Consider the following 22,734-nt stretch of genomic DNA (forward strand, 5'->3'; position numbering starts at 1 on the left):
CAGCACTAGTTCCATACCCAGCACTGCAAAAAAAAAAAAAAAAAACCCAAATGATGATCATTGATATCATATAATATTTTGATTATTCTATATTTTCCATACCCAGGAGATTCACAAGTTGTTATTGCCTTAGATTTAGCTAATTTCAAGTTTTCATTTGTACTGTTTTACAGAGTAAGCCACATCAAAGACTTCATTGAAAAATACCAAGGATCTCAAAGAAGTCCTCCCTTTTCCCTGGCAACGGCTCTTCCTTTCCTCAGATTGCTAGATGAGACACTCACAGTGGAAGAAGCAGATTTACAGAATGCTGTGATTATTCAGAGACTCAAAAAAACTGCCGAACCTCTCAGAGAATTTTCATAGAACTGATTTTTAAGAGACTAAGTAGAAATTTTGCAGAGAAATGACGGTTATAAGTGGACATGCAAAAATGGGAGAGAGGACACATCAGATTCACGTGACTTTTGGTGTGAGTGCTATTTAACCCTCTTCTGAGGAAAAGAGTTTTGAATAATTTTAAGTTAAGGAAGTAACATGACTAGAAGCTATATTTAATGTACTTTTTCCAGAAGGCTACTCAAAAAGAAAAATATACTTACTTTCAAAAACCAGTTCATCAGGGCTGAGGTTGTAGCTCAGTGGCAGAGCACTTGCCTAACACGTGTGAGGCATTGGGTTTGATCCTCAGCACCACCTAAAAATAAATAAATAAAATAAAGGTATTGTGTCTGTCTACAACTAAAAATATTTTTTAAAAAACAATTCATAACATACAGTATGTTAAGTAGCTATATCATTTAGAATATTAATATCGTATAAACAAATAAAAATATTCACTGCTTTAATCACTGAAACATTTCCAAACAGCAGGTATTTATTTTAAATGTTAGCTATCACAAGAGTTTTTAAATAGCAATATGTTAAAAAATTATACATGGCAGGTTAAAGGCATCAATGTAATTATTTTATAACTGAGATATAATCGAAAGTGTAGAAAGATTAATTTGGCAACAATATATCTAAGTTATATTTTTATTTAGGAGTAAAATTGAGTGTCTTAATATAGTGTCAATATTAACATACCCACACATTTCTGTACTTCTAATTGTATAATTTTTTATTTTTACTTATCTTTCTTTTTTTTTTGCAGTGCTGGGGATCAAACATAGTGTGTCCAAATGCTAGGGAAGTGCTCTACTGAGCCACATCCTCAATACCCTCTATCTTTTATTTAATTGGGAATGGATAGATGGATGGTTTTTTTATTTTTTTTTAGCGGGGTGGTGTTTTGTTTTGTTTTGGTTTTTGGTGCTGGGATCAAACCCGGGGCTCTGTAACACTGAACCACATTCCCAGCCCTTTATTTTTAAGACAGTATTTTGCTAAGTTTCTGAGGCTGGCCTCTTGCAATCCTCCTGCTTCATCCTTCTAAGTCTCTGGGATTTCAAGTATGTGCCACTGTGCCTGGGTAGGAATTTAATGTATCACGTGAAGTCAGTTTTTCTATTTCATATATCCCTTATGTATACATTAAAAGATTATTTATTACATTCTAATATCACCAAAACATCTTAGGCTTTTAACTAAAACCAGTTAAACTTCAAAATTTCTTTTTTTTTTTGAAAGAGTGAGAGAGAGGAGAGAGAGGGAGAGAGAATTTTAATATTTATTTTTTTAGTATTTGGCGGACACAACATCTTTGTATGTGGTGCTGAGGATCGAACCTGGGCCGCACGCATGCCAGGCGAGCGCGCTACCACTTGAGCCACATCCCCAGCCCAAACTTCAAAATTTCAATCAGATTAAAACCCCTGGCTTAGAAGAATGCATAGGAAGCTTTTTTGCAAATGAATCATATCAGAGTATATGTTGAATGTGCTGCGGATTAAGTGGCCTATATCAACAGTAATGTTCATAGAGTGCTAGATGGATGCTGTAAGGCTTTTGGTCTCAAGACCTTTTCATTTGTTTTATGTGGGTTATATATATCAACAGAATACTAAAAATTCAAAGTTTTTTAATTTACTTATTTGTTTATTTTTGTGACAGGATTTGGCTCTGTTGCCCAGGTACTTCTTGAACTCTGGAACCTCCTGCCTCAGCTTCCCCAGTAGGCATGATTACTATCATGTACTACAGCACTGGCTCCAAAAATTTAGTTTTAAAATATTTATTTAGTTCAACATGGTGGCACAGGCCTATAATCCCAGCAACTCAGGAGGTCGAGGCAGGAAGATTGCAAGTTCAAAACCAGCCTCAGCAACTTATCTAGGTGCTAAGCAACTCAGTGACAGCCTGTCTCTAAATAAAATACAAAATAGGGCTGAGGATGTGGTTCAGTGGTCGAGTACCCCTGAGTTCAATCCCTACCAAATTTATTTACTTAAAAATAATGACTTTGAAGTATGTGCCTGTAGTCCCAGCCACACAGGGAGGCTGAGGCAGGAGATTTGCTCAAGCAAGAGTTCAAGTCCAGTCTTGGGAACAGTATGATTGTCTCTAAAAAGTATGGGCTGGGGTTATGACTCAGCAGTAGAGTGCTCGCCCCATGTGCAAGGCCCTGGGTTTGATCCTCAGTACCACATAAAAATAAATGAATAAATAAATAAAGTCATAAAAAATTAAAAAATAAAAAGTAAATAATGATAACAACAACTTCCAAAACATAAAAAGATTTAAGTGAGAAAGTGGCATTTTCTTTTTCTGCAAATATCCTTTCTGTCTGACTTAATGATGGATTCTCTTTTGTTGTGAGGAGTTTTTGTTTAGAGATCAGGCCCAGGCCTGGCACATGCTAGGCAAGCCCTCCTCTATTAAGCTATATCCCCAACCCCAGATAGCTTGTCCTCTTTGCTTCTCCATTCACTGCTGTAATAGCACACACCATGTAGCCTCTGGAAGACACCACTGTACATTCATGAGAGGTGAAGCACATAACACCTTAGTATTTCTAAGAAAAGAGTTTTGACAGCATAACCCCCTGAATGGCTCTCAGGAACCCCCAGTGATCCTCTAAGATTCAGTCCTTTAAAGCAATGTATAGTTTACAATAATACTCAAGCCTTAGTGTAAGAATCATTTGGCTTTTCAAAAATGCCCATTCCTACCCCAGCAGCTTCAGAGGCTGAGGCAGGAGGATTACAAGTTCAAAGCCAGCCGCAGCACCTTATCAAGGCGCTAAGCAACTCAGTGAAACCCTGTCTCTAAGTTAAATACATAAAAGGGCTGGGGATGTGGCTCAGTGGTAGAGTAACCCTGAGTTTAATCCCTGGTACCAAAAAAAGAAAGAAAAATGCCCATTCCTGCCACCTACCACAAACATAATGATGCATTTTCTCTGGGGTAGGTCCCAAATCACTGCATTTGAAATCTTGAGTGATGCTGAGGGATGTGGTGGCTGTACCATCCTCAGAAAATCCTGCACTAAGCTTCTATCCTAAGAGAATAAAGCCAGCATATGTCACCATGGACAGTGGAAGACTCCCAAAGAGAGCTGCTGTATCTCTATCCCCACAGTTTGCTCTCACAGAGAGCCCTCCCTCCTTTAACCTGAAGTAATCATGACATAATCCTGTGCTTTGTCTCCTGGAACTCAAATGAGACAGGGCTGGATCATTTGAATGAGATTTTTTCCTAACGGGTCAGGAATAACAAGAGAACTACTTACATAACTAGATGGCATGGCTTCTCTGTCTAGTTTGTGGTCTATTTTAAGGACGCTTCCTTTTGTAGTTCCCAGCTGTCCATGTGGTAGAGGTCTTTTTATTGGAAAAAGAGGAAGAAAGGAGATCCTTTTTCCCTTTGTCCTTTACCCTAGGAAATGGGCAGGTAATACAAAATAAATGTTTACTGTCAGTAACATACAACAGTGTTGAGAGTCCTCTCTAATGAGACAAAAATAATGACATTCTTACAAAAAAAAAAAAAAAAAGATAAAAATCAATGAACTTCTCTTTCAAATATGGGAAATAATTTATGATTGTTCATATATGTTTGGGAATCTGTAAGATGTTTCATATAGGCCTATCATGAAGTATTTTTATTTGCATAATTAAAATGAATAGATGATTCTCCAAGTATTTGTACAAGCAGCCTTTCTTAGGATGAGATTGTTAAATATATACATCACTGGGGGCAGTGGCATATACCTGTTATCCCAGCAGCTCAGGAGGCTGAGGCAGGAGGATCACAAGTTTAAAACCAGCCTCAGCAACTTAGTAAGGCCCTAAGCAACTTAGTGAGACCCTGCCTCTAAATAAAATATTTAAAAGGGCTGTGGATGTGTCTCAGTGGTTAAACACTTCTGGGTTCAATACCTGGTACCAAAAAAAAAAAAAAAAGTGTTAGATACCTACAGAACCCCCCTCCCCTTTGTGGAGTTTCCAGTTTATAATTCATTAACCAGGAGATAAAATGGAACTTTCTTATGTATACATATAGCGTTTGCCCCAATAAGAGGTGCCTATAAAGACTTATCATCAGCAATAACCTTCATTTTTTTAACTGTGAAAACTTGTGTTAATGTGAATAATAATCTCGAACATTTTGTGAAAAGTTAATCATCTGATAAAGCATTTTACTTGAAAGTTTGTATGTTATAAAATTATTAAATGCACAGAATACGTAATGCAGGTTGGTTGGAAAATAAACTGGATTTGCCAAGAGAAGGAAAACTTTAAAATAAGCAAATATCTAAACAGTTGTTTCAAAGCCATCATCAATTTCTTGAAAATAATTAGGGCTAATATATAGAAGCATATTCTCATTTTAAATTTTTTGATTGAGTAGTTAAATGACTATGCATTATTGAAGTTAAAACTTACTTTATGTACTTTTCATGATGTTTCAGTGTATTGATAATATGGGTGTATCAATTTATTTCAGTGCCTTAAAGTATTTTGAATGCAATATTTTGCTAATGGTTAAAGAACTGTTCTCTTAGGAATGAAATGCTGTCCGTTAAAAGGATCTATGAAGTACTTTACATTTGTTATAAAATAGCTACACATGGATGCATTTGTCATTTTTGTTTGAGTCATTTACTTTTGAGAATCAACAAAATATTAGGTGCTTTTGCTTTAACCAACATTGCTTTGATTTAATACCCAGAAATGTAAAAATGTGGTATTTTTAGTACCAACTTAATGGTTGCATTACTTTAAATCATCTTGTATCCTGAATTGAACTAGCATGAAGGCTTGTTAGGAGTTTCTCCTTTATTCTTTCTCTTCCAAAGTAGAAACTAGGTTAAAAAAAAAAAAAAAAAAAAAATTGCTCATTACACTAAATCATCAAATAGAATGGCTTATTCCATAGATTAATTTTTGGCTCTTTGTCATTTGTTTTACATGTTTTTTGCACAGGTAATTTATGTTCATTATAGAAAATTATAAAATGCAGATATGCTAAAGTGGTCTTTAAATTTCCTGATCTTATTCCACCGATCAGAGAGAACCACTGATTCCATTCTGGTGTGAATCCTTTCAGATGTGCTATGGTTGAATATTCTATGTGTTGAAGACTTGGTCTGAAGCCTCCAGTGCTATTAGGAGGTGGTGGAACCCTCAGGAGGTGGGGCCTACTGGGAGGAACTTGGGTCACTGAGACATGCCCGTGAAGGGGATATTGGTACCCCGAGTCCCTTCCATTTCTCTCTTTACTTCCTGGCTGCTGTGAGGTGAGCAGCCTCTTCCACCACACGCTCCCACTCAGGCGCACTGCTTCACCACAGGACCCAAAAGCAACCATCAACTGACCATGAACTGAAACCTCCCCGAACCTTTCCTCTCTGTTGATTTATCTCACGTATTTGTTATAGTAACAGAAAGCTAACTGAACACAGTGTGTCAGTCCTTCCTTTTGTTTTAATTAAGAGGCAGTTGCCTTGGTTATTTGACTATTTTCTCTCTTGAAATCTAATTTGTCTTTTTAATTAAAAATTGCATTACAGAAGCATACCATCACTTCAAGTAGAATAACAGCCATTAGGAAAAAAACGCCTTCTAATTATATTTCTGTGCACAGGCTAGGGATATAGCTCAATGGCAGAGCACTTGCCAGGGATGAACAAGGTCCTGGGTTCAATCCTCAGAACTTTAAAAAATAGATGTTTCTGTGCAGTAAAAATTGATTTTAACCTGCTTTCTTTCAAAATTGTGTTAGTACAGGCTGGGGTTGTGGCTCAGTGGTAGAGTGCTTGCTGAGCATGCGTGAGGCACTGGGTTTGATCCTAGCACCACACAAAAATAAACAAAGGTATTTTATCCATTTACAACAAAAAAAATTTTTAATGTTTTTTTAAAAATTGTGTTAGTACACACAAATAGTACAAGTACTGGGAATAAAGTCTTCCCAAACATGCAAGAGCTGCATAATAAAAATTATGTATCTAAAAGTAGATTAGTCAACCAGGTACAGTGGCACACACCTATAATCCCAGCAGCGAGGCAGGAGGATCACAAGTGATTCCTTAGCACTGCAGCAAGACCCTCAGCAACTTAGCAAGTCTCTGCCTGAAGAACTGGCAATTTAGCTCAGTGGTAAAGCATGCTTTGGTTCAGTCCTCGCTACCATCAGTGGGGTGAGGAGATTATTCAAGAAACTTCATCTTTAGTTAATGTCTAATTTCCAAGGGATTAAAAATTTCACCCTTTTTGTTGTTGTTGTTGTTGTTGTTCTGGGGGTCAAACCCAAGGGTGCTTTACCACCGAGCTACATCCTTTTAGTTTTCATTTTGAGACAGGGTCTCACTGAGTTGCTAGGGCTTCCCTAAATTGCTGAGGCTGACCTTGAATTTGAGAACATCCTGCCTCAACCTCCCAAGTAGCTGGGATTACAGGTGTGCACCACTGTGCCTGACTAGCACTTCCACTTCAATGAAGCAAACAAATTATTTTTTTAGATTAAAAAACTGAGGCACAAAAAATGACTTGCTCTAGCTAAGGTAATGCATCCTTTATTAGGTTTAGCTATGAAAGAAAATCCAAAATAGTTGCTTATAAAATAAAATTTATTTCCCATGCAGAATTCCAGAGAGCAGTAGGTCAGGGTGATAGGATAACTTCATGAAATTATCAGACTCCCATATCATTCATTTGTAATCTCAGCACAAGTTGACTACTGGCCAGGCATGGTGGTACACACCTGTAATCTCAGTAACTCCTCAGAAGTTCCAGGCCAGCCTCAGCAACTGTCTCAATAAAAAGGGCTGGGGATATAGTTCAGTGGTAGAGCACCCCGGGGTTCAATCCCCAAAACCACAAAAATATAAATAATTTTATTTAGCTATAGATCACATACCATGCAGTTCACCCATTTAAAGTGTGGGATCATTGGTTTTTAGTATAGCATATTGCAACATTGTACAACCATCGCCTCAATCTAATTTCAGGAAATGTTTATCCTCTCCAAAAGAAATATCATAGCTACTCCCTGCTCCCAATCCTAGGCAACCACAAATCTACATTCTATGTGTTTGTCTATTCTAGACATTTCAAAGGGAATCACAATAGCTGGTCTTTTTTGACTGGCTTTTTTTTTCACTTAGTATAATGTGTTCAAGATTCACTTTGGTGTAGCAGGTATCAACCCTTCATTCCTTGTTATTGCCCAGAAATAATTCATTATATTTATATACCATATTTTATGTAACTACTCATAACCTGAGGTCATTTGGAGTTATTTCCAGTTTGGGGCAAATTTATTTTACATGTTACATATGTGTGTATACATCTGTATCTATGTATGTATCAAAGGTGTGTGTGTGTATTGCTGCTAATTAACATTTGTGTTCTAGTTTTTATGTGAACATGTTTCATTTCTCTAGGGGTTATACAGAGGACTGGAATTGATAAAAACTCTGCTTAACATTTTGAAGTACTGCCATACTTTTCTAAGGGGCTCACTGGTTTACCTTCCCACCAGCAGTGTTTGAAGATTCTAGTTACTCTATATTCTCCCCAGTACTTGTTGTCTGTCTTTTGTATTATAAAAGCCTTAGTGTAGCTTTGATTTTTTATTTCCCTAATGATATGAGCATCTTTTTATGTGTTTATTGTCTATTTGTATGTTTTTAAATTGGATTGCTTTCCTAATGTTATGAGCTATGTATATATCTCAGTACAAATCCATGAAAATTTGCAAGTATTTTCTCCCATTCTTTTCATTCATTGGAATTATTTGCAGCACATTTTTCATGTTGATATAATCCAGCTTGTGCTTGTGGTATTCTAAGAAACGGTTGTTTACCCTAATATGGTGAAGATTTGCTCCTATTTTCTAAGAGTTTCATCGTTGTAACCTCGTATTAAGTTCTGGGGTACGTTTTCAGTTTTTGCACATTGTGTAGCCCCTTCTGTGTTAAGGCCCTTTCAGGGATATTGTACACACCATTCTGCTTTTGTTCTCTGGCCCAGACTTGGTTACAAGGACATAATGATCACTGCATGAGAGACTGGAAAATGTGCATTTCAGGCATCCACTGTCAAATCAGGTTGAAAACCTATTCAGTCATAATCTTACTCTGAGCAAGTCGATTCTGTTCTTCTTGTTTGTTTATTGTGACACTGGGGACTGAACCCAGGGGCACTCTAGCGCTGAGCTTCAACCCATGCTTGCTTTTAACTGGTATTACAAGCGTGCTCCCCTGCTATGGCTTATTGCTTCATTTAAAAAATAAACTATTATTATATGCTGGCTTTCACCCCTGGGGATTCAGCTGAAGGGTTTCTCTCTGCAGAGCGCTCACTCCTTTGGGGATCCACAACATGGTCCCGAAGGACTTAGGAGACCTTAGCCTGGTGAATTTGGTCCGTTGTGTTTCCTCTGGGAGAAATGAAACCACGAATTCTGGGGTTTCTGGCTTTCCCTGCGTGCTGCCTCTTGGGGCAGCTGCGTCTCTGAGGGCGCACACAGCCAGCTCTCCCCGCCCCGGCCGCGCCCACTGGGCCGAGGCCACCACTCCCGCCGATGATGACATCCAGGACAACCACCGCCGTTGGAGCTGCTGCACGATGGCAGCGCCCCCTGGATCCCCATCTGCCCAGGCTGCAGAGGCGCCGCTGTCCCAACCCGGGGAGCAAACGGTGGAGATGGGCTCGGTGAGCGCCAAGCAGGGCAAGAGGGAGCGGGCTGGACCGGGCTGAGAGCTGAGGCTGTGCATGCCCATTCGCAGTCTCTTCTTCAGGTTGACCTAGCAGGGAGGCTGAGGACATTAGGTGTCCCAAAGAGAACAGGATGGGAAATGATCTAAGTGAAATAACTTGCTGGATTCTTTCAAACAGTTCAGCAGGACCAGGGCAGGTCTCTGGTCTTATTGCCAGGCCATGGCTCTTGTCCACACGCTACAAGTCTCCTGGGCAGGGAGGGCCTTTGAGCTATGTGTGAGAGGGCTGCCTCCCTTTCCCAGAGTCCAGACAGATCCTGTGGCCTCAGTCTCTGCCTCAAACCCTGGTGTTTTCCAGGCACTAGGCTCTCCTTAGGGAGACTGGCCCCATAGATCACCTCCTATTCGGCTCTTGGGGTGCGACTGAGGGCCCAAGAGGTTAGGAACCTCCAAATGGTGTGATATTGAATGCAACGTGTGCTCCCAGCCCCATAGTCAAGGTATTCTGTGGCTTCATTTGACCACCATCTCAGTTCCCTATCTTGACCTGGTGCTTACTTTCAGGGCCAGGAATTATGGCCTCCAACAAAGAAGTGAGAGCAGGGCTTGGTGGCACACATGTAGTCCCAGTTACTGGGGAGGCTGAAGCAGGAGGATCACTTGATTCCAGGAGTTCAGAACCAACCTGGGCAATATAGCAGAACCCTTCTCTTTAATTAAAAAAAAAAAAAAGTGAATGAGAAGGCTGAATATTCTCATTTTCTAGAGAAATTTAGAAATTTGGATTGAGATTAAGGGCAAAAGGGGGAAACAACTGCTGTCAATGAAGTGCCAGCATCCTCCTAACAGCCCTATGTGTCTATATATTAGTGTGAGGACACAACAGCTCAGCAAGTTCACACAGCTAGTTTGCCTAATTATAAAACTCTGTGGACTGTGAAGGGCTAATGATTTAAGTTGGTAAAACTGTCTCCCTGAAGACTCCAAGATTGTATCTTTAGTGTCAGTTGGAATTTTTTGCCTCCCCCCACCCCAGCCACCTACGCACACTGAGGATTAAACATAGGGGTGCTCTATCATTGAGCTACATCCCTAGTCCTTTTTATTTTTTGAGACAGGGTCTTGTTAAGTTGCCCTGGCTGACCTCAGACTTGTGATCCTTCTGCCTCAGCCTCCAAGTAGCTGGGCTTACAAGTGTGCACCATCGCACCCGGCTTAACCATAATTCAATTTTTTTTTTCTTGAGGGCCTTCTATGTTCTAAAAACTTGTTAGGCCCATTTAGGGGTGAACAAGACTTCTATTATGGAGGAGAGGAAGGCTATCATGTTGAATTCTGTTGTTTAGCTTTTTTGGAAGTTGAAATAATGTTCACACAGATGTCAGAAAATAACATGTCCTGCCTCAAGTGTGGTTTCCCCCCATGCATAGGAAGTATGCAAAGGGTATGATAAACCTTTATCTGGGACGACCTTCCCTTCAGAAGAACCTGCTTGTAGTGTTCAAGATACCAAAATAGGCAAGCTCTACTTCTTCCAATTCTCTCCCATCTCCAAGCAAAGGAGAAAAGGGGAGCCCCAACATCTCTTCAAGAAATAGCATCCAATTGTTGCTAGCCATTCACTGCTTCCAAGAATATATATTGAACACTCACTATATATAAAGCATTGTTCTAGGTACTGTAGATACCATGGTGAGTTACAGTTTGTGCTCTCGGAGAGCTTACATTCTGTTAGGGAATAAATAGAAAATATACCAAACAGTACACTTGAGAAACTTGAGTCATCAGGGAATATAAAGGGTGACATTTACAAGTTTTTTTTCTTCCTTTTTTGCGCCTCATGCTTTACAGCTTAGCTACATCCCCAGGCCTGAGGAGGTGACATTTAAACTCAGACCTGAATGAAAGGGAGTCAGCTCTTGGAAGACACAGAAGACAGGCAAAGAAATGGGAAGTGCAAAGGCCCAGAGGCAGCAACAGGACCTGGCTCCTGCTGAAGGAGGGCTATTTGAAGTGAAGAGGATAGGGAAGTGGGGGCTGATCAGCGCGGGTTCTACAGGCTATGGTGAAGACTTGGCATCTCATTCAAAATGTTATGGCAAGCTCTTGGAGGGTTTTAAGCAGAGAAGACATGATCTGATTTATATTTTTAAAAATCACTGGCTAGCCAAGCACAGTGGCACCCACCTATAATCCTATCAACTCTGGAGGCTGAGGCAAGAAGACTAAGTTCGAGGCCAGTCTCAGAAACTTAGTGAGACCCTGTCTCAAGATTTTTTTAAAAGGTGACTTGCGGGGAATGTGACTCAATACTAGAGTGCCCCTGGGTCCAGTTTCTAGTACTGGACTATATAAAAACCCACATCAGCTGTTTCATGGGAGGTCAAGTTGTAAGGAGCAGATGCAGAAGTAGAGAAGCCACTTATGAGTCTCTCAATGATAGATTAGACAGGGGAATGGGAAAAAAAAAAAGGAATCGATGTGGCCTGAGCCACTAAGAAGACTGGTGCCATTTAATGCAATAGGAACAGGGTTAGGAGCTGGTCTAGACTGTGGGATGCAAATCAGGAGCCACACTAGGCTCATGCTTATCAGGTGTCCATTGGGAGATTGTGGGTAGGCAGTCAAATCCTCAGGAGCTCCCTGGATAGCTCCAGGCTTGTGGGATAGATACATACACTCTCTGCTCATAAACATTGTGTCAGTGATGGACTGATAAACTGTCTATCCAGGAAAAGAAAAGGCAGGGAGAGACTCTGAATTATGTTTGTAAATACCCTCAGTATAGCTGATTTCAGGGGTTCAAGAACTAGCTTGCAGAAGTCCTCAGTTCTCAAAGCCCCTGCCTCATTCACTAATCAAAACAACCTTGTGAAATTGGCAAGGATATTATATTACATTTGGCCAATGAGGAAGACAAGACTTGAAAAGACAGAGTGATTTATTCAATGTCACACAGAGAGTAGGTGGCACAGAAGAGACTCAAGCCCAAGTCTCCTGACTCACAGTCCACTCTGATTGCTGATTCAATAAATTAAAGCAGGCTCTAGCAGGAAGTATGGGGGGAAATATAAGAAAGAACTTCCCCCTGGAAAGGTTTAGAGGTCATGGTTTAGAAATTTTTTTTGTTGTAAATTCTCTCTCACTTCCCATTAGGATCATTTTGGGACAAGATGGAGCTAAGAGGTTGCTAGAAACACCATAAAAAAACCTCATTAGGGGGCTGGGGCTTAGTGGTAAAATGCTTGCTTGCATGTGTAAGGCAGTGGGTCAATCCTCAGCACCACATAAAAACAAGATAATTTTTTAAAAAAATCATACGGACTCAAGGATGCCCATGGAAGTCACGGGGGCTTGGGGAGATGTTTTATGACTCGCAGATTGGGTAGGGATGACTTACTGTGTCTCCTCAGGACAGCAGAACTGGTCGCCTCTCATTCTGTACGAAGGTGTGCTATGGCTTTGGTGGGATCCCCAACCAGGTAGCTTCCAGCGCCATAGCCTTTTACCTACAGCTGTTCCTGCTTGATGTGGCACAGGTGAGTGTGGGCAGTAGCTTGGGGCCCCTTGGTGTCTGGTCTTTCATCCCCACCTGTCCTTCACCCTCCCATCCTTGATGACAGTTCTTTGATCCAAACCTAACAAAAAGCCAAATGCTATTTAGTGAATCTCCCAAGGATGTTTACTGCAGTCTGTTTATAATGCTAAAATAAGAAACATTGTTGGATGCCCAACAATATATAAGCCACTTACTTAGATAAGTAAGTGGTATTAATCCACAAAATAGACTATTGTGCTTGCAGCCATTCAAAAGAGAGATCTATACCAGTTGACATGGAGGGACTTCATGATTCACTGTCAAAAATGAAAAGCTAGTTGTAGAGTATATAAAATGGCTCCATTTTAGCAAAACAAAGATGTGCACTGCGTGTGTGCATAAGTATACATGTGTCAGTATGTGATTAAAATAGTGCAGAGAAAATTATAGAAGGATATGCACCGGGTTGTTCATGTTGGCTGTAGGGTGGAATGGTGTAAAATAAAAGGTAAGCAAGAACAACTTTTTTAAAAAAACAAGGTACTCATGATTTTTTAAAATGACACAGATCTGATCCCATTTAGATAAAATTTATAACTTCAGGTGCACATAAATGCATGAAAGGATGATTTTCAAAATGCTTTTGGCAATTGTCTCAAGATGATGGGATTTCAGGTGCATCTTGCTTAATGTTTGGATTACTTGAATGTTCTTCTAAAGACTGCATCATTTATATAGTCAGAAAAACAAACATTTTTATTGTGGAAAAATGGCTACCTCTATCATCCTAGGTGCACCGTTCTTGCTTGGAGCCACCCCCAGGTGAGGGCACCTCAAGTTTTGTCCAAAAGTGACTGGACCCAGTAATAATGGCAAAGTGCCAATGCACAGGAATCAGCTCCTTCCCCAACCCTTTTCACTAGCACAGATGTACCTTTGGAAGCTTCTGGATTGGTTTCTTGGGCAGGAGGTCATTGAGCAGCATATTCCACTGTGGCTTTAGCCCCAGATGTTCCCAGGTCCCCCTTCTTGCTGACCAACAAACCTGGATACCCTCTCTGGCTCTATTGGGTCTTGGCTCTTAATCCCCTCCCCTATGGATTTCAGATTCCTGCTGCCTATGTATCACTTGTCCTGTTTGGAGGGAGGGTGTCTGGGGCAGCTGCCGACCCTGTAGCTGGATTCTTCATCAACAGAAGCAGGAGGAGAGGGTCTGGACGACTAATGCCCTGGTGAGCAGCCCTTTGGTTTTTAGGATCCAGGCACCTACCCCTGTCTCTGAGGTCACTATTGGTCACAGCTTGTTAGTGGACACCCTGCCAATGGTTAGAGGATGAGACTGGACTGTTTGGTACACTGGGGTCGGCCTGTGTGCCATGTTCAGAGACATTCTTGGGGACTGTTCCTTAGCAGAGGGCATAGGATTAGACAAGTCTCTTCAGGCTCCCAGACCTGGCCTGTGGCTCAGTGTGGTCAGGCTAGGCTGGAAGCCAGGGAAGGTCTCAGAGGAAGTGCAACTGGCTTGTGCCCCAGTGCTCTTAAACTGGGACTGGCACCACTGAGCACCCACGTGCCCCAGTCAGAGTCCCGGCAATGAATGCCCCGTCCCCAACTCTCCACTCTACTCTTTGCTTCCCTCTCCATGGCTCCCACCCTGAGAGCCCCAGCCCAGGGCAACCCCAGGGGCAGAGAAGGGTGTCCCCAACCTGGTGCTGCAGGTGCTTCACTGTGTATTTTTTAGGATGCTCGGCTGCACACCCTTCATCGCCCTGGCCTACTTCTTCCTGTGGTTCCTGCCCCCCTTCACCAGCCTGCGTGGCCTCTGGTACACCACCTTCTACTGCCTGTTCCAGGCTACGGCCACGGTAAACAGGTGTCCTCCCTTCCTGCCCTGGTTCTGAGAAACCTCACTGCTGTGGCCAATACTGGGACTGGGGGCTTGGGGACCACACTGCTCTCACCTCCCCACCAGTGCCTAGACACTTAAAATTAGCTCTGCTGTCCCTACTTGGACCAGGTGCCCTCTCCTGCTTTTGAGCCCCTATCTCTGAGCTTAGGTAACTAGCATGCATATAGCAGATTGATTCCTGGGTACCAGGATGGGACAGGATGGCTGTGGGCCTTTGTGTGGCAAAGTGGGGTTTCTACTTGGTGATCTGCATGGTGAGGACCAGCTTGAGCTCTGCCTGCCTCCCCAGTTCTTCCAGGTGCCCTACACAGCGCTCACTATGCTCCTCACCCCCAGTCCCACGGAGCGGGATTCTGCTACCGCATACCGTAAGTGCAGCCCTGGGGTTGGGTGAGGATGATGCCCTGGGACACTGCTACTGGCTCACTCACCTTGCACATGCTCTGTCTCCAGGGATGACTATGGAGATGGTGGGGACACTGATGGGAGCCACTGTCCATGGGTTCATTGTGTCTGGTGCCCACCGGTCCAACCACTGTGTGGACACTGAGCTCCCAGTGCCTGCTGCTATCTCCCCGGATGCCGTGAGTGTCCAAGGTGGCCAGGACCCCCTCTGCAGAGTTACTTCCTTCCTCCAGGGCTACTTCTCTCCACACCTTGTCTCTTCATCTTTGAGGCAGGGGGCTCACTGCACCCTCATTCCTTCCCTGCTCCCCTAGCTAAGTGCATGAGTCCCAAGTGCAGGCCCACTGCCCTCTGCTAAACCCTGGGTTCTTGCTCATCATAAAACAAAACAGTGGGTCAGCAGGCCACCTGGAGGGAGGAGGCTACCACCAGAGAAAGGACTGTTGAGGGGGCACACCAGGAAGGGGCAGGAAGTGTACAGTAGGGAGGGGGCAGAAGGGTTTGTTGTGCTTTCATGGTCCTCCTATGGCCCTTTCCCAACCCCAACCCCAACCTCAACCAGCTGACCCCAGTGTGAAGCGAGAAGTGGAAACGGGGAACAAGCTTCTTCCTCTCCCTTAGAGTAGGTCCTTCCTCAGCAATTAGGGGATGCACATCTATTTTATCCATCACGTTTATCTTCTATGTCTTCCCTTTTTCCTTAAGCAAATGACACTGTTATCCTCCAGAACCCTGAGCATACCTTTACTCCTCCCTCTGAACCATCCAAACTTCTTTTTTTTTTTTTTTTTTTTTTTTTTTGGTACTGGGATTGAACCTGGGGGCCACATTCCCAGCCCTTTTTTATTTTGTGTTAGGGCCTCACTAAGTTACTGTGGCTGTCCTTGAACTTGAGATCCTCCTACTTCAGCCTCCCATCAAGGAACATTTTCAGAGTTTGAATATGGGTAGCCCTTGTCTTCAGGATTAGGTACAGCCCACCCCTCCTCAGGCTTGGCTGTGGGCCTCCTCTTTATGTTCTCTGAACCCTTTCATGTTGGTATTTTTGTTTGCTTTTAAATTAGTATTTCCTATTTACAAGGAGTAAGAGCAAAAGGCAGAGAACCCATCTGCAGAGGTGGATGCTCATGTTAGCAGAGGCCAAAACCCTTGGTAGCTCACGTTCTGTTGTCCCATCAGACTTCACTTATCAATACAAATTCACAGATAAAATTATCAAGCTTTCAGGCTGGGGCTATAGCTTAGTGGCAGAGTGCTTGCCTAGCGCTTGCCTAATGTGTGAGGCCCTGGATTCAATCTTTAGTACCACATAAAAATAAATAAAATAAAGGCATCTGTCCATCTACAATTACCAAAAAAATAATAATAATAATAATAATTATCAAGCTTTTCAAGACCATGACAAGAGAGCATTAAACTCCAAGCACAGCACCCTGCTGAACTGTATGCACTGCACCTGGACGAGCTATCCTGCCCTCCCCTTCCAGGGCAATTTTTATTACCTATGTATCTCCCCTGAACAGGTAGTACTGTTCTGTTTTGTTCCTCTGGGTCATTGTGTGTCACACTGCTATAAATGTCTGCCCACAGATCTGTCACACACACAGTCCCTTATCATGGATGGGCCAGGTCACTTATTCATCATCATAACCTCAGGGTCTAGCATGCAGACGTCGGTGGCAATGTATGTTTGCTAAATGAGAAAGTGAATGCTCTGACCCCTGGTGGCATCAATGCCTCCTTTCCAGGCAGGAAGCACAGGGTCAGCAGAACTGGATGTGTGTGAAGGACCATTCTGGGCCCTTAGACCTACCTCTGAGTGATATGGAAGAGAGGGACCCAGCACCTGGGGCTTGAGCTGAGGGTTCCTCTGCTCCATTGGGAGGTACTCCGGCCCTGCCTCCCTGGGTTGGAGACATCACCTCCAACCCAATTCTGTCCTGTCCCACAGACTCGTCTCTACTCCATTGCAGCCGCCGTGGTGGTGGTGACTTACCACGTTTGCAGCGGTTTGCTCTGCCTAGGGGTGAAGGAACAGCCAGGTATGGAGGCACTTCGAGGAAATGGGAGGCCAGAACTGGAAGCAGGACTCCTCTTGGGGGTGGGTTTTGGTGTTGAATCTTACCAAGCCAAGATGTCACCTTCCTGTGTTGCAGATCCTTCTGCCTCTGCTTCAGGCCAAGGCCTGGGCTTCCTGGCTGGGCTGGGCCTCACTGCCCGGCACCCACCCTATCTGAAGCTAGTGGTCTCCTTCCTGTTCATCTCAACTGCTGTTCAGGTATCTCTGGCCACCTGATCCCCTCTCTTGCATAGGTCCAGAGTTCAGTCTTTTGGCTTGAGTTTTGTAGGGGGGAACCTGGGGTGGGTCTTCGGCTCAGAGAAATGTGCTGGGAAAAGAGTCAGGTGGGGATTGGGGGCCTTAAGCCCCAGGAAGCTGACAGTGTCTGGGGTGGTTTCCTCTTATGTTACCTGAAGTTTAGTCAAGTCCAACTGCTCTTAGCTGTGCTGGGGGTGATGATGAACTAGGAATAGTGCTTCTGTCTGTTGAAGAAAAGCGTCCTTTGTGGGGTGACTGCATGATGCTGACAGTGACCTGAGCTCAAGATCCCAAAGAGGCCAGACTTGAGACCCTGTCCCTGCCTCTGATTTCTGAGTTTTTGCCATTCCCTGCATATGCCCACCTCCTGTTCTCCTCCTCAGGTGGAGCAGAGCTACCTGGTCCTGTTCTGTACTCATGCCTCCCGGCTCCAAGACCACGTCCAAAACTTGGTGCTCATCATCCTGGTGAGGGGACCTGGGTGGTGGAGGCCAGGGCACCTAAGGCCCTGAGCTGGGGATGTGTGGTCAGTGTTCTAACGGTCAACATTCTGTAGTTGGCTTTGGTCTTAGTCACCTACAGTAGAGGGTGGAACTGGGAGCAGAGTCGAGGTTAATAGCTGCTAATTCAAACCAGGGGCAAGGTCATGGTTGGGCTTTGAGGTGCTGGGTCGAGTGCTGGCTGCAGGGCCTTGCTGTGATGCTGCTGTCTGCCACAGGTCTCAGCTGTGCTGAGCACCCCCTTGTGGGAGTGGGTTCTCCAGCGATTTGGGAAGAGGACACCAGCCTTCGGGATCTTTGTGAGTCAGAAGGAAGGCTAGGGGTGCCTGGGGAGGTGACCATGCCTGGGTCTCCTGAAGCCAGCAGGACTCAATCTGTGTCTGGTCTTTGTGTCTGCTGACCAGGCCCAGGGCTCAAAGAGCAGTGAGTGTGGGAATGAAAGAACAAGCCCAGGGAGTGGGTGGAGGGACCAGCCTGTGTGTCTGTCTCCCCAGATGATGGTGCCTTTTGCAATCTTACTGGCTGCCGTGCCCACAGCACCTGTGGCATATGTTGTGGCCTTTGTCTCTGGTGTGAGCACTGCTGTGTCCTTGCTGCTACCATGGTAGGCTGGGTGAAGGGAAGGGGGGATATCCATTCCTTTGGGCCAACCTGCTATTTTGGGTCCACTCTGAGCAGGAGATAAAGGCCACAAGCTCCCTCCTTAGAATCCTCCTAAAGGGCACCAATGGCAAGAATGGTGGGGGTGGGGAATACAAGCACACAAACTGCTGGCTCTCTGGGGGTCTGTCCTGGTTTTGATCACAGAAGACTGACACATTTGTCTCCAGAGAGCCCACAGGCTGCTGGCTGTCAAGGGGATGAAGAGTGCTAACTCCATGCACCTGTTTCCAGGTCCATTCTGCCAGATGTGGTGGATGATTTCCAGCTGCAGCACCGGCACGGCCCTGGCCTAGAGACCATCTTCTATGCATCCTATGTTTTCTTCACCAAACTTTCAGGCGCTGGCGCCCTGGGCATCTCCACCCTCAGTCTGCAGTCAGTCCAGGGCTGGGTATACCAGAGGCACAAAAAAACAGTGGGAAGAGGGCAAATCCCCCTCTCTTCCCAACTAGGGGCCACCCATAGAGAGTGTGGGGAACCTGGTGCACATGACTTGGAGCCTCTCTTAGAGTCTGTACCACCTCCCAAGCCCCTGCTGCCAGTCTTCTCGGCTCCTTCGGCATTCATTCCTGCTATCCTCGACATTCCCTCTTCCACCATTAGGCTGATCTGGCCAGGAAATATTAAGTCACATTTCAGGAGAGTGTGGGGGTGGGTATCTGTGAGCCTCCCACCCAGGCTCTGAAAGATATGACTGTTGGGGTGGGGTGGTATTTCTCCAGGTTTGCAGGATATAAGGCAGGAGCCTGCAAGCAGGCAGAGGAAGTAGTGGTCACCCTCAAAGTCCTCATCGGTGCTGTGCCCACCTGCATGATCCTGGCTGGTCTGTGCATCCTCATGGTTGGCCCCACTCCCAAGGTGCCAAGTCAGGACACCTCCTTCCAGCTAAGCCTTCGGAGGTAGGCATCCTGGGTACACTGATCAAAACAGACAGGGAGACACACGAATGACCTAACATCAGCCTACAGATCTGCTGTGCCACCCAGCTGAGCCATTCTGCCTTTAGGAAACTCAGCTTCAGTGATACCATTTGGTCCTCTATTTTCTTCTACTCTGGTCTCTTTTTATTTTTTATTTTTTTGCCTTTTCTTTCTTTTTTTTTGGGGGGGGGGTACTAGGGATTAAACTCAGGGTCACTTGGTCACTGAGCTATATCCCCAGCCCTATTTTGTATTTTATTAGAGACAGGTTCTTACTGAGTTGCTTAGTGCCTCGCTTTTGCTGATGCTGGCTTTGAACTCACAATCCTCTTGCCTCGGCCTCCTGAACCACTGGGATTATAGGCCTGCATCACCACCCTCGGTCTCTGGCGCCCTTTCTGATGTTCCTAGGACTATCTAGTAGATGGGGGTATGTGAGGGTTCCCTCTTTGATCCCCTATTCTTTTGTTTCCCATCCCCCCATACCTCATCTACTTGTGTGACCTAGAGCACCTCATACTTGGTGGCTCCTAAAGCTGCCCTCTACTTTGAACTTCAAGTTCCACATCCACATATTTCACTCATTTGGACATGTGTACCTGCTATCCCACAGCATGACAATCAGGCTCAGTGGGCCATAAACTCTTCTTCCCCTCAACTCCTCCGGCATCTGTCTCAGTGAATGGCACCAACATTCACCCTAAAGCCAAACCCGGAAGTCTCTTGCACTTCCTTCCCATGGTTGCATGGAGTAGTCCTCCCAGCCTGTCCTCCCCCTGCCAGAGCACAATCCCACTGCATGGGGAAGGTCTGCTCACTGTCTGGTCTTCCCAGAAAAATGTGTGCGTCTTGAAGGCTGGGACTATTGTTCTATCCATTTTTGTACCCCAGGAGAGGAATACGACCTGAGGCCAAGTAGGTACTCAGGGAATGCACGAACCATATCACCACGTCCAGCCCAGCAGACTCATTAGCAAGCACATATCCTACACTTAAAGCACATGGGCAAGAGTCCACACACAGCACCATACAGGGTGGGAATAAGTGGCATCATCTGCTCCTCATGGCTCAGTGTTGGTGTCCTTGGACTATTCAAAAGAGTAATACTGAAGACTGAGGTTGTGGCTCAGTGGTAGAGTGAGGCACTGGGTTTGAACCTCAGCACCACATAAAATAAAGGCATTGTGTCCATCTACAACTTAAAAAAAAAAAAGGGTACTACTGAGATCATGCACCTCACCCAGGCAGTGCCAGCCAGGCAGGGAAATGTTTGGTGGGAGATGGAGGAAGAGGGTGGCAGCTTCAAGGGGGCTGTCAAAAGGGAGGTTTCTTGGAAGATAAGGAACTGCCACTCAAACTTCCAGGAGGCTCTGTGGCAGGGCAGAGGCACCTCACCCTCATCTTTCTCCTTGTCTTTCCCTTTCTACAGGAGGACCAGCTACAGCCTCGCTTAAAATTTGAAGGACACACACCTGTAATCCCAGCAACCCCAGGATTCTGAGGCAAGAAGATCACAAGTTTGATGCCTGTCTGAGCAACTCAGGAAGACCCTGTCTCAAAATAAAAAATTTTAAAAGGGCTAGGGGTATAGCTAGTGGTAGAGCACCCCCTGGATTCAATCCCAGAACCAGAAAGGAAGTGTGAGAGAACTTCCCATGAGCTGGGACAGCAGGAACCTGTGTTTTAGAGGTCTTAAGTCCCTCTCCTGACTCAGCCCTTGAGCACCTACCTAGCAGTTAAGCCCACAGCATTTGCTGGCATGTGGAGTCTTCAGTAAATCTTCCCTGAGTCTCCCAAAGGGACTGGTCTGGGCTTCAAAATCCCAACATGGCATCTCTCACCTGTCAACCAGACTCTCTCACATAGGTCTGTACCTCTGACTACCCAGCCCCAGGCAGCCTTTGATGTAAAAAGCATCCTAATAGCAACTATTTCTGGAAAAAAGAAGCCCTATCCAGCCTGGCCTACAACTCTCTACGGTAATACTAGGCCCAACCAAGCTGATTAGATGGCAAAATTCCAACAGAAGGACAGACATACAGACTCTTTAGTTCTGAGGCTCCAGTGGACATCTGAAGACACAGAAACTAGCCACTCTGGAGCCTGAGGCAGGAGGACCACAAGTTCAACACCAGCAACTTAGTGAGACCCTGCCTCAAAAAATAAAAAAGAGGGCTGAGGATGGAACTCAATGGTAGAATGCTCCTGGGTTTAATCCCCAGTACCTCAAAAAAAAAAAAAAAAAAAAAAAATCCACTCATAATGAATTTAAGATTTATAAGATAAGGAATTACTAGAAGAAAACAGCAGAATACTGATTAAAGACATAAATGTGAAAGATAAAATTCCCATAAAAGGAAAGATAAACAGGACTTCATTAAAATTAAAAATTGTAATGCATTCCGCTGTTTTATATAAATAAAAATAAATAAATAAAAACTTATGGGTTATAAAAAAAATAAATGTTCAAAAAATACCATAAACAAAGAAAATGGACAAAGATAAAAAAAATATTAATGACATCTAGAATCTGTTAAGAATCCCTGCTTTGAGGCTGGGGTTGTGGCTCCAGTGGTATAGCGCTTGCCTAGCACATATGAGGTATAGGGTTCAATCCTCAGAACTACATAAAAATAAATAAAATAAAGGTATTGTGTCCATCTACAACTAAAAATAATATTTTTAAATGTAAATAAATAATAAAAAAGAACCTTGCTTGCATATGCACACTCTCTTTGCTTCCTGGCTGTAATGTCTTGGGCTGCTTTCCTCTGCCAGGCCCTCTGACCATGATGTTCTGCCTCACTCCAGGCCCACAGCTATGGAGTCAGCTGACAGTGGATGGATCCTCTGAAACCCATTCACAAATGAAAAAAACATTTGCTCTTTGACTTTCTGGGTCTGGATTATTTCACTTAGCATGATGTTCCATCCATTTACCAACAAATGACATAATTTCATTTTTCTTTATGGCTAAGTAAACTCCATTATGTATATATAAAACAATAACAACAAAAGTCCTTAGAACATGAAAAAGATAACAAAAATTTGAGCAAAAGACATGAATAGGCATTCTGTAAAACAGAAAACTTGAATGGCTAATAAATATCTAGATCATCTCTGGTGTGTAAGAAAAAATTAGGATCATAGTAAGATACCATTTAAAATTACTAGGCTATACTGGGGTTGTGGCTCAGTGGTAGAATGCTCACCTAGCATGCACGAGGCACTGGGTTATATACTCAGAACAACATTAAAAAATAAATACAATGAAGGTATTGTGTTTAACTACTTTTAAAAAATAAATATTTTTTTAAAATTAAAAAAAAATTACTAGGCTAGCAAAAATTAAGCCACATTGAGCCCAGCCTGGGTA

At 43.8% G+C, this 22,734-nt stretch overlaps 2 protein-coding genes across 4 annotated transcripts in view; both read left to right on the forward strand.

The window, feature by feature from the left end:
• Positions 1–5,203, forward strand: part of Ubxn2a (UBX domain protein 2A) — a 35,619-nt gene extending 30,416 nt beyond the window's left edge. For all 3 annotated transcript variants that reach the window (XM_077105195.1, XM_076833475.2, XM_076833476.2), the window contains one exon: positions 174–5,203. In XM_077105195.1, coding sequence (XP_076961310.1) covers positions 174–366 — 193 coding nt within the window. In that variant the 3' untranslated portion in view covers positions 367–5,203. The remainder of the gene's footprint in view (positions 1–173) is intronic.
• Positions 5,204–8,768: 3,565 nt separating this feature from the next.
• Mfsd2b (MFSD2 lysolipid transporter B, sphingolipid) lies at positions 8,769–20,812 on the forward strand. The gene is made up of 14 exons (XM_077105231.1): positions 8,769–9,101; positions 12,520–12,645; positions 13,752–13,876; positions 14,386–14,509; positions 14,843–14,921; positions 15,007–15,137; positions 16,910–17,000; positions 17,115–17,236; positions 17,659–17,742; positions 17,994–18,074; positions 18,270–18,379; positions 18,670–18,813; positions 19,161–19,337; positions 20,788–20,812. Exons 1-14 carry the CDS (start codon positions 8,769–8,771, stop codon positions 20,810–20,812), a joined length of 1,752 nt encoding a protein of 583 aa, XP_076961346.1.
• Positions 20,813–22,734: the final 1,922 nt, after the last annotated feature.

This window comes from Callospermophilus lateralis, chromosome 14 (assembly GCF_048772815.1).
Source record: "Callospermophilus lateralis isolate mCalLat2 chromosome 14, mCalLat2.hap1, whole genome shotgun sequence".
Lineage (NCBI taxonomy): Eukaryota > Metazoa > Chordata > Mammalia > Rodentia > Sciuridae > Callospermophilus > Callospermophilus lateralis.